The 12,034-nt window shown below is 30.8% G+C and overlaps 1 protein-coding gene across 1 annotated transcript; it reads left to right on the plus strand.

Moving 5' to 3' along the window:
- Nucleotides 1–63: 63 nt before the first annotated feature.
- Nucleotides 64–9,649, plus strand: LOC129910687 (mRNA cap guanine-N7 methyltransferase). Its single transcript, XM_055988157.1, has 3 exons — nt 64–1,245; nt 9,177–9,338; nt 9,406–9,649. Exons 1-3 carry the CDS (start codon nt 222–224, stop codon nt 9,486–9,488), a joined length of 1,269 nt encoding a protein of 422 aa, XP_055844132.1. The 5' UTR covers nt 64–221; the 3' UTR covers nt 9,489–9,649.
- The last annotated feature ends 2,385 nt before the right edge of the window (nt 9,650–12,034 follow it).

Raw genomic sequence — 12,034 nt, forward strand, 5'->3', positions numbered from 1 at the left:
TTCATTTTCATTACTTTTTTTATATTCCAAAAATCTACTACTTTATTTAATAACCTGTCATTTTTATATATAAAAAAAATGGCCAGCCACCGACAAGAAGAAAACTAGTTATTTCGTTTTTTTATAAAGTTTTCATTTCATTCTAAATGGCTGCATTAAAATAGAATTTAAAAATTAAAAAATAAAAGAAATTTGTCATCTTAACACAATTTTGAATAAAAATGAGTGATTCGGAAAGTGAAGAAACCCCTCCTGGAACCATCAATCAACTAGAAAGTAGTGACACTGAAGAAACTACTGACACTCTTCCAAATGTCACCACAAAAAATCCACTAGATTCATCATCATCAAAACGTAAACGTAGAGAAAGTACTAATGACCATGAGGACGATACCGATATTTCCCCTTCAAAATGTCCCAAAGTAGACAATCCCAATGCAACTGAACACTCGAGTGTCGTTGCCTCTCATTACAACAAACTCAAAGAAGCTGGACTTGGCGAACGCTCCAGATCACGTATTTTATACATGCGTAATTTTAACAACTGGACAAAAAGCATGTTCATAAATGAGTATTTAAATAAAATAAAAAACAGCCGAAAACTCGGTGAACCCATTCGAGTAATGGACATGTGTTGTGGCAAAGGCGGTGACCTATTTAAATGGGAAAAGGGTGGAATTACTCATTTAATTTGCACTGACATTGCCGAAGTCAGTGTCGAACAATGTAAATCTCGTTACGATGGCATGATGAATCGGAACAACAAAATGGGTTCACGTTTTTCGGCTGAATTCTTTGCATGTGATTCGACTTTGGTGCGTTTGAGGGAACGCTACAAAGATCGTTCACTAAAATTGCAATTGGTTAGTTGTCAGTTTGCTTTTCATTATGCTTTTGAGTCGTTGACTCAAGCTGATTGTATGGTTAGGAATGCAGCTGAATGTCTCGAACCAAATGGTTATTTTATTGCAACCATTCCGAATGCAAATGAGATTATGAGGAGATTGAGACAGTCGGAGAATCGAAAGTCATTTGGAAATGATTTGTATCGTATTGATTTTATATCGGATGCTGATAAGCCAACACTGTTTGGTGCAAAGTATCAGTTTCATTTAGAAGGAGTTGTGGATTGTCCGGAATTTTTGGTGCATTTTCCGACACTGGTGAAGTTGTGTAGGAAGCATGGATTGCAATTGGCGAGGAAGAGTACATTTGCTGAATATTATAAAGAATTTTTTGATGAAGGTAATTTAATGGTTTGGCTGATCCCTATTCCATAAAACTATTAGTCTAATAATTTATTAGCGATTTTACTTATAATTACTAGTTTATTAGAAAAAATAGTGTTTCATAAAACTTTTTCCGAACTAATCAATTATTTCTCCAGCGCCCATATTAAAATTATTACTGCAGGAAAATTAAATTTCAATATAATATAATAATAATATAATCATTTTGTTTTTATTAGTCAAGAAACGTAGGTAGGATAGGAGTATTTTTATAAGTAATTTATTTAAGAAATTCAAAATTATAGGTGCAAAATTAATAATACAACAAATAATACAAAATTATGTTTAAAGTTACAAAAACATCTCCTTAAATGGTTTTGACCTTCAAACGAATGAAGTACGAAATGGAAAAAATAATAGAAACCAGTTGCTCTGTAACATCTTTCTGAATTTTTTTTATGTATATTTACATGCAAAGTTAAAATTGAAATATGTTCAATTACTTAACATAACCTTTTAAAAAAATACAGCTTTAAATTTTACTTTTCCAAACCATTAAACCATGGAAAAACTCAAAGCTAAAATTATCCGCGCATTTGAACTGGAAAAAAATAATAGAAACATAGTGGATTTTTTATACTTTTTGGTAAAAAAAGAATGCTTTTCTATAAAAATTGCTATAAATTCTTTTAACACTTTGTTGTTGCACCTTTGCTTTTTTAAACCCTCTCCCACAGCTCTTGCTTGTTTTTTTTTATTAAAACTTAATGTTTGTTAATTTTTTTTTTTTTTTTTTGCTTGCTTATCAATAGTACCTTTCGCCGATTTATTTAAAGGATGGTTTCATTCAATCGAATTTTCTGACATGTTACAGGTGCATTTAACACTTTTTTATATTAATTAATGAAAAAAATGGATATTTTTATGAAAGAAGAATTAAAGTTTTGTAAAAATGTAAAAATTTTTTTCCCAGAAACTTCTAGTCCGCTTTTGAGCACAAATATAAGGATGTAAAAACTTCTTTCTTGGAGCAGTCCTTTACCTGCGCTATTTCTTACAACTTCGCGTACGACAACAGAAGAATGTAATCCGCGCCTTTTTTGCAATTTTAATTGAAAATTTCGTTATTTGTTATTTTAAACAAATTAAAAATCTTAAATTAGTTAATTATGACCTGTTTAGAATTAAACAAAATTGAAGTATTTTTCAAAGTCAAAGTATAAATCACTTGTTTCTATTATTTTTTTCCAACGGAAATTTCAATTTTTAAACATTTTGTTTTGGCAAAAGTAAACCAAAAGCTGTTAACATAAACTACTAAACCATTTTGTTTCACTATTAAAGATCTTATAAATATAAAAATTTCTTGTTTCAAAACCTCACACTAGTGGAGTTATTAAAGTTTTCATTTAGTATAAATTTTTGTTTCTATAATTTTTTCCATAAATTGTATAAAAAATAATTTTGAGACAAAAAATTTTGAAAATTGTAAAAGGCTCTTTTTAAGTAGTTTTTTTTTTGTATAAAAATTTTCAAAAAAAAAGTTTCAATAAAAGTCATTGGTATATGTACACTGCGCGTCACTTGAATAGAAACAACATTTTTTCTTTAGAAATTAGCGATTGGCGCTTTGGTGAGGTAACTTAGTAGATTTTTGGTTTTGCATTTTCAAAGAGGAACTTTTAACAAACAATGTTGTAAAAACAAAAAAACCAAAACAGAAACCGTATGGCTACTAGTTGCGTTTTTTAGCATAACTTCACAAAAAACATTGTTTTTTTTGCGTCACTTGAATAGAAACAAGCTCTTAAATTAGATAAAAATGATGAAAAATCATGGACAACACTAATTTTAGTAAAGCAGTATTAAACATTGACATTATTTGCACATTATATTTAATTGTGGACTACGAGCTACCATTAGGCACCACAGAAAATGCATAAATCTTATAACTTTAAACGAGCTAAAATTGTTTATATATATACAGTGCTGCTAAAAACATTCCGGATTTTTTTGTGATTTTCATCAATTGAAATGTTATTACACAATACTGGTACAAAATATTGTTTTAATATTTTTTCTAGGTCGTTAATATATCAGTTAAGCAATTTCAACAGAAAAAAATAATCTTTAATACATACAAAAAATTTAAAAATTGAAAAATGAAGTAGAGTCAGAATTTCAGCTGTGAAAAACTAACCGGATTTTTCAAGGATTTCGATTCCCGTTGTTGAGGTAACGGTTTTAAGCGTCACTTCAATACAATTTTTGTTTGCAGTGACAAACAAAGTTGTTAGCTTTGTGAATTGTATAAATTATTTAATGGAATAACGGAAAAAAACGCATTATAGTCTTCAAATTCGTTATTGAGTTGTAGAACATTTTCAAGCCGAAATAAAACAAAATATTATCCCTTTTTAGATGTTGAAAATTGCAACGTCAAGTGAGTTTGATATCGTCAAAAAGTAAAAAGAGAAAAATTAGTTGAAATAGATCAATTGGGTGGATGCCATCACAAAATATCCCTAAAAACTGATAGGCGAATAAAGAGTTTTTTGATAAAAAATCCTTTTGCGGCTTCTAAAACGATTTGTGAGGAGCTTAATCTGCTTTCAACATCAAGTACAGTTAGAAAGGATTTGAGAGATTTGGTCTTTATGTCTTTCGGCTCGGAAAAAGACCATTTCTTTATACTAAGCATTGTCTAAAAAGGTAGGCAATGAAAGGATCTTAAGGAACACTTAAAATTTGAAAATAAAAATACTTCATCATGGTTGTATTTCCAAAAAAACATCTGAGTTGCTCGATAACAAAACGCAAAAATATGCTTTTCAGTGATAAAAGCAATTTTAGCTTGTTTTATTCCGATTGTGAAATGGTTCAAACATGGACATGTTTGAAACCAAAAAAATATGCTCCCTATCGTGAAGCACAGCAGATGATCAGTGAAGGTTTGGGTTTTTTCAGCTGCAGGCTCTAGCCCGTTTCACAAAATCAACGGAATTATGGATCATTTCCAAAATAGAGAGATGTTGGAGTCGATAATGGCTCCATTAAAGGAGAAATAAATGCCTTTACGTCGCCTCTTTCTGCAAGTTATGATGCCAAAAATTCTTAAAAGCCCATTAAACAGAAGTTTGGGGCAGACAATACACCTTGCTTAGAATAGCCGTAAAAATTAGCCGACTTGAACCCGATTAAAAATTTGTGGGCCATCTTTAAGTGACGGGTAGAAAAGAAAAAGCCCATTTCAGCAACTAACGTAATTGTAGCTTTAAAAAATGACTGGGAGCATATTCCTAGTTCTATTTTATTTTATTTGGCCTAGTCCAAGTCTCGTTGGTGCCAAGCAGTCTTCAAAAAAAAAGGTTACTGAGCAAAATATTAACTTTGAAAATTAACTTTAAAAAATCCGGTTAGTTTTTCACAGCTGAAATTCTGACTTTACTTCATTTTAAAATTTCTAAAATTTTTGTATGTATTTAAGATCATTTTTTTCTGTTGAAATTGCTTAACTAATATATTAACGACCTAGAAAAAATATTAAAACAATGTTTTGTACCAGTTTTGTATTATAACATTTCAATTGATGAAAATCACAAAAAAATCCGGAATGTTTTTAGCAGCACTGTATATATATATATAAAATTGGGATCTCGGAAACGGCTCTAACGATTTCGATGAAATTTTCAGGGTTTGTTCATCTAAGCGAGTAAAAAATTTTGGAAGTATTTTTGGAAAAATCCGCCCACTGCCACGCCCACTTTTTTAACATATAAGTTTTTTTGGGAACGGCTCTAACGATTTCGATGAAATTTTCAGGGTTTGTTTATCTAAGCGAGTCAAAAGTTTTGGAAGTTTTTTTTTGAAAAAATCCGCCCACTGCCACGCCCACTTTTTTAACATATAAGTTTTTTCGGGAACGGCTCTAACGATTTCGATGAAATTTTCAGGGTTTGTTTATCTAAGCGAGTCAAAAGTTTTGGAAGTTTTTTTTTTGAAAAATCCGCCCACTGCCACACCCACTTTTTTAACATATAAGTTTTTTCGGAAACGGCTCTAACGATTTTGATGAAATTTTCAGGGTTTGTATATCTAAGTGAGTCAAAAGTTTGGAAAGTATTTTTGGAAAAATCCGCCCACTGCCACGCCCACTTTTTTAACATGGAATTTTTTTTGGTAACAACTAAGGATTTCGATGAAATTTTGAGGGTTTGGTCCCCTAGCCGAATAAAATGTTTTGGAAGTACTTTTAGAAATATCCGCCCGCAGCGTTTTTTGGGTAATTGCTTTAAAGATTTCGATGAAATTTTGAGGGTTTTTTCCTCTAGGCAAATACAACATTTTGGAAGTATTTTCTCTTACATTAGTTTTTTTTCGCGGAGACAGATTCAACAATTTCAATAAAATTTTGAGGGATGATTCCATTTTTTATGCATTGTTCTTTTTCTTTTTGTTACAATAACTTAACAAAATTTTTTAGATCATGACTTTTTTGATCATGTATTGAAACTTTTAAGTAATTTGTTAATTTGGTATCAAATATTATCTTTGTTTTACGTTTTTCTTTTGTTTTAATACGACTATTGTTAACGTATAAAAATAAAATAACTCACAACAAGCAACACCATTGACCTAATGTCAATCTTATAATACATATATACCTAAGTAAAAAAAATAAAGAAGTAAAGCATCCTCTGATACAAAATAAAACAGAGACAGGGATAAAAAATAGTATTTCTTCATACTAAGCTTTGTCGACAAGGCTAAACTTGAAAAAAATATTAACTTTATGTACACCATCCACTGACCCGTAAATTAAAATTTGAACAAAAAGGGATCTCATTGCTGTAGGCATTTTCGATAATGCAGATTCCTGTAACCCTTCTATCTATTGCTGATCGTCGTAAATAAACTGGATTATAAAGTGGGAATGTGGTGTTTTGTAACCCGCGAAAAAACTGATCATTGCTAACTCAAACCCACTCCAAAAAATTGCTGTTTACATTTGACTTTTTTTTACTGAAAGTTATAACATTTAAAGATACCGAGCAAAGCTCGGTCACCCAGGTACTAAAATTTAATATTGAAAATGCACTTGTTCTGTACACAATCGTGGACCTAATTAGAGAAAGTGATAAAAGTGTTTGGTAACTTCTTACAAATTAAGAAAATGACATTTTCTACAATTTAAGGATTGAATAAGTGAAATAAACTTTCGTTTTCGTCCGGAATGCATCTGTTTTCTTTCTTTTGCGTTGTTTTTTCTGGAACTTTCCTTGTGCAATCTCTAAGACTGTTGTTTTTCCACGTTCCTAAACTTCCCAAGAGCTTCTACCATTATTTTTTTTGTAAAAGTTTGCATCTTTTTTCGAAGCGTGAAGCTTCAATTTTGCTATTGCACATCATAAAAACAAAGCGTATTACTATAACACATTTTAGTGCCCTTTGGTGGCGATGCGATAAAAGTTATTCTTTTATAAACCAATAAAATAGGACTAATATTAAAGTGGTCCATCTGAGCTGGTATGTTATCCTTTGAAAAACCACTCTTTACCTCACTTCTTTTCAGTTCGAATGCAACTATAAAATACACTACTAGAAAAAATTAAGGGATCAAAAAAAAATTCCAAATTTTTGGGCAAATTTCAACAGGCCGTAACTTCGAAAAAAAAAGTCGTACAAGAAATCGATAAAGAAGGAAATTGTAGCTCCAAGTGTCTAGTTTTTGGATTAGAACTTTAAAAATTTTTAACCTCTGCGGTTTTTGAGTAATCGTAGAAAAACCAGCAACAAAAAAATTTTCAAAATTTTTTTAGTTTTTTTTTTGGTCTACGGGCGTGGAAAAATTTTTTAGCTTAACCACTATAAGGATCGGATACTTTGTTCATTTAGCTTTAATTTGTTTTTTTGAACACCTCGATACGTCCACTTCTCGCCGAGATATCGGTCTTCAAATGGAAAAAAAATCCTTTGTGCTTGATTATCGATATCTCAGCAACCAATGATCGCACAGAAAGTTAAAGGTGGGTTTCAAGAACTTGAATGAATTCTCCTTAACGGCTAGCCATTGCTTTTCCAAAAAAAAATTTTTTCTTATTTTCACATGAATTTGAAAATGCTTTTGGTGGTTTTTTGGAAAATCGAGCGCTAGATCGAAAATATTGAGGAAACCGCTAATGTTAAGTGTGCATTTTACAGTTCAATATGTCCACAAAAACCCTACAAAAAATCAAATTAATCCAGCCAGCCGTTTTTTTGTTTCACTCGATCGAATTTTTGAAAAAATTAAAGGATCACGTTTTTTGCTCTGAAAAGCTCAATTTTCTTTTCTCATTTTGTAATGAGAAAAAAAATTGTTTTTCCTAGCTTTTTCCACATTTTTGCTCCAGAAAAAGCTTAAATTTAAAACAAAACAAAATTCCAAAAAAAAAAAAAAAATTTCAAAAAATAAAATTTTTTTGAATTTTTTTCTCTTGAAAAGTTTAAGAGAAAAAAAATTTAATTTTTTAAAATTTTTTTTTTTTTGGAATTTTGTTTTGTTTTAAATTTAAGCTTTTCCTTCTTTATCGATTTCTTGTACGACCATTTCTTTCGAAGTTACGGCCTGTTGAAATTTGCCCAAAAATTTGGAATTTTTTTTTGATCCCTTAATTTTTTCTAGTAGTGTAGTTAACTTTTTTGTAATCTTAGTAGAACTTAAAATGTTGTTATTTTGCATTTTGAGGCTTTTTTAATGTTGTGCACCTTTTATAACTTCCATGATGGAACAAACCAACACATTTTCATCGCACTAACACCACGTTTTTGACCGATTTTAGCGGCAAAGTGAAGGAAATTGCAGCTAGTTTTTAAAATATTTTTTCTCTGCTCTTGATTTGGGTCTCGCCTGTCTTATTTTTTTTATTCAATCACTAGTTTACGATATGCTAAAAATATTCTCATCCAAATTTGGCAACTTTTCCAATATCTTTCGCGATTTTGCATAGTGCAAGTGCATTTCCAATGTTAGCTGCTATTTATGCATTTTCTGTGGTGCCTATTGGTAGCTCGTAGCCCATAATTGGTTATAATGTGCAAATAATGTCAAAGTTTAATACTGCTTTACTAAAATTAGTGTTGTCCATGATTTTTCATTATTTTTATCAAATTTAAGAGCTTGTTTCTATTCAAGTGACGCAAAAAAAACACTGTTTTTTGTGAGGTAATGTGAAAAAACGCAACTGGTAGCCATACGGTTTCTGTTTTGGGTTTTTTGTTTTTCCAACATTGTTTGTTAAAAGTTCCTTTTTGAAAATACAAAACCAAAAATCTACTAAGTTGCCTCACCAAAGCGCCAATCGCTAATTTCTAAAGAAAAAATGTTGTTTCTATTCAAGTGACGCGCAGTGTACATATGTATTTTCAAAAAATTGAATTTTTCAAAAAAAAAAAAAATCTGAATTCCGAAAACTATTTTTTTGTAAAGACAGAATTACGAGACACACTTTCTTCACATTTTCTATCATCGCAATGTTATATCCCATTGTTATCTCGCGTTCGATTTTTTTTACGAGTCCGTAACTAGCTCCATATCTATGGTCTATAGTACGTACATACATATATCGCAATTAATTTTTATCTAAGTGTAATGTACATAAAAGCGTATTAAAAAAAAAAAAACAATCTCAATCAACAATGGTATACGAACCTTGGCAGGTAGGAGTAAGAGGCAACCACCTTGTTTGTTAGACTAAATAATGAAAACTTTTACCCAAATAAGTTTTTTGGGATGATAAATAATAATACATATTTTAATTTTTCACTAATAATTCCCCTGTGAAATCAAAGAATATATGTATTAATCCCGGAGCGTATTTTTATGAAACTGAATTTTATTAGTCCATACTTTATTAGAACACACTTTATTAGAATTATTTGTGATCATTTTTTCTTTCATGAATATAGGACGATCTCTTTTGGAAAGAATGCAGGCTTTGCAATCGTACTTTGTACAAAAGACTTCGAAAGATGATGAGGAGTTTGCCCATGTTAGAAAAGTAGCCAATGCAACGAATCACAATTCTAAGCCTTATGGAACTTTGTCAAAATCTGAATGGGAGGCAGCAAGTAAGTTTTATACTTTTTCTTTTTAAATAGTTTAAGTTTTTCTATAATTTTGTTTTTCTTATTTCAGCCCTTTACATGGTTTGTGCTTTTAAGAAATGCAACTATACTTGGGATGCTGAGGGAAAACCGGTCTATGAATTTGATAGTTAGTTTTTAATTATTATAATTTTTTTTTCTGTTAAAAGTCCCACACTAAGGTGTTCTTTTTTTACAAATTTTATTGTGAACGAAAACAAAACTAAATTTGTTTATTGATTTTTAAATGAAATTATACATAAACACGGACTATAATCACCATATTGTTATAACGATTTGGGTGTGTTTTAATTTTTTTTGGGTGAAAATTGTATCTTCTTAATTTTCACACGGGGGCTGATAATGATAAAAATAATCTTGCTTCAAAAATATGGAATGGATTTTTTTTTAGGTCAATTTAATTTTGGTTTGAAGACTAATTACACTGGTCAACAAGGTTTTTGTCACAAGAACGAAAATATACTTTTCTATATGTTTTTGATGTGCTGAACTCGAATCTGAAGTCAAAAAATATAGTAAAACAATCAATAAAATAATAATAAGAATGTAAGCCTACAAATGTGGCAACCCTATTCAAATGAAAACATTATTTATATTATTTTATTAATTTTTTTTTGCTATATAGACTTGGTGCAGTGCAATAACACGAGCGGCAATAACCCCTGCAGGTGTTATTACTCAAACGAAAAGGAAATATCCCCTGCAGGCTTTATTTCCTTTTAAAAGTGGCAATAACACCTACTTCGAAAAGGCATTAAGCCCCACGGTTGTTTTTTCATTCTGAATGTGAATAATAAGCACTTACACTTACACTTGTCATTAGGCATTTAAAATTTAAGAAACGTGTGGGAGGGCATGCAGGGGGGCACCTGCAACCCCCCTGCTTGGGCTCACTATAGGATTTGGAGTGGGGACAAAGTTGGGTATGTAAAAATTTGTTCTGGGATTCCATGAAACTTTTAAATTTTGAAGAAAATTTGCTTACACCCAACCTCGCACCCACCTCAAATCCTATAGTGTGCCCAAGCAGGGGGGCAGCATGCCCCACCATACCTTCCTCAAAGTATATGGCGCGTAGAATTTCAATTTTTTGGTTTTCGATCGCATTAAGTGGGTCAGTTAAAATTAGAAAAAAAAATAAGAAAAGGCTATAACACCCGCAGGTGTAATTTCCATATTAAAAAGGAAATAAAGCCTGCAGGGGATATTTTCATTTGGGTAATAACACCTGCAGGGGTTATTGCCGCGGGTGTTATTGCACTGCACCTATAGACTTACGTTTGGCATTTCAATTTTATTTTTATATGGCCGAACAAGTATATGAATGTAGTTATGTGACAATTTTTGCTTTAAAATAGGGCTGCCACATAGAAGTTCCCATTTTAAAAGTGGCAACCCTATTTTTTTATTTTCAGTATCAACTTACATATCTTTCATTTGACACCAATTCTAACCTCGAACCTTATGATCTAATGTCGAATTCCTTTCAATTGAAAAATCGAATTTTCAGCGATCTCGAAGCGAATTTTTTCTGAAAATCATGTTCCATAGAAAAAAAATTCGCCTCAAACGAAGCAGAATTCGAATTTTTTTTAATCCCTCTTTTTTGAGAGATTTACACAGATTTGCACACACACTTGGAACATTTGACATTTCTCAAACGTCAAGCTGACAGTTTTCTTCGTGTTGTTTGTTTATTTGAGAACATCAACTTCAAATAAAGAGTAAATTTTAATTGAATATCGTATTTTTATTGCGGAAAAATATGAAATAAATAAAAAAAAACAATGTGCGATCAAAATATACTTTTCCTGGCATAGTTCTTGTGAAAAAGTCAAATTACTGTGACTTTTCTTCTCGTAATTGTCGTCAGAAATTTTTTTCTCTGTAAAACCACAGCATACGGCCAAAATAATAATTTTCTACTTCATCTTCACTCAGATCTTAGTAATAACTGCAATTTCCCTTTGATTCTGATTAAAATAAATTTATATTACCGAAGAAAATAAACAAAATTATTGATCAAAGGAATCTCTGGTTTTATTTTGCAGAAATTGTTTTGGTTTCAGCTTGACGTTCGTGTAAAAATTGTTGTCAAATGACACACATACAATCGCAAAAAGAATTCGGTCTGTTTTCATGTTCCTTTTTAACACCAAAAATTCGATTTTTTTGAGGCGATTCAAAAAATTGAAAGGAATTCGACATAAGTAACTCGACGGTCGCCGCTTGGACTATTATATTCGTGAATAAAACACACGAGGTTTATAAATTTTAAAAACTTTTATGCATGTATCGCTAACCTGGAAAATTTTTTGTTGTTCTTAGGGCCAATTTATTGAGCCTCCATTAAATTTTGAAATTTATCGCTTTAGTTAACGGCCTCGTTAAACTATTGTCACCTTTAAGTATACATCATTAAAAATTCATTTAATTCACTCTTCTTTAGTTAAAGTTCTTACTTTTAATGGAAACTTTAAATTTAAAACTCTGTTAAAAATATCCTAGGGATTTTTTATTTTGTTTGATTAATAATCTGTCAAAAGCTACAATTTTGTCAAATCAAATAGATTTGAATTGGAAGAAAAAACAAAAATCTATTGTCGAATTCCTTTCAATTGAAAAATCGAATTTTCGGCGATCTCGAAGCGAATTTTTTC

This window comes from Episyrphus balteatus, chromosome 2, assembly GCF_945859705.1.
Source record: "Episyrphus balteatus chromosome 2, idEpiBalt1.1, whole genome shotgun sequence".
In the NCBI taxonomy this organism is placed as follows: domain Eukaryota; kingdom Metazoa; phylum Arthropoda; class Insecta; order Diptera; family Syrphidae; genus Episyrphus; species Episyrphus balteatus.

Coding starts and splice junctions, on each gene's coding strand:
- LOC129910687 (XM_055988157.1), top strand. CDS start 222: ATGAGTGATTCGGAAAGTGAAGAAACCCCTCCTGGAACCATCAATCAA. Junction 1,246..9,176: donor TAAAGAATTTTTTGATGAAG/GTAATTTAATGG, acceptor TCATGAATATAG/GACGATCTCTTTTGGAAAGA. Junction 9,339..9,405: donor ATCTGAATGGGAGGCAGCAA/GTAAGTTTTATA, acceptor TTCTTATTTCAG/CCCTTTACATGGTTTGTGCT.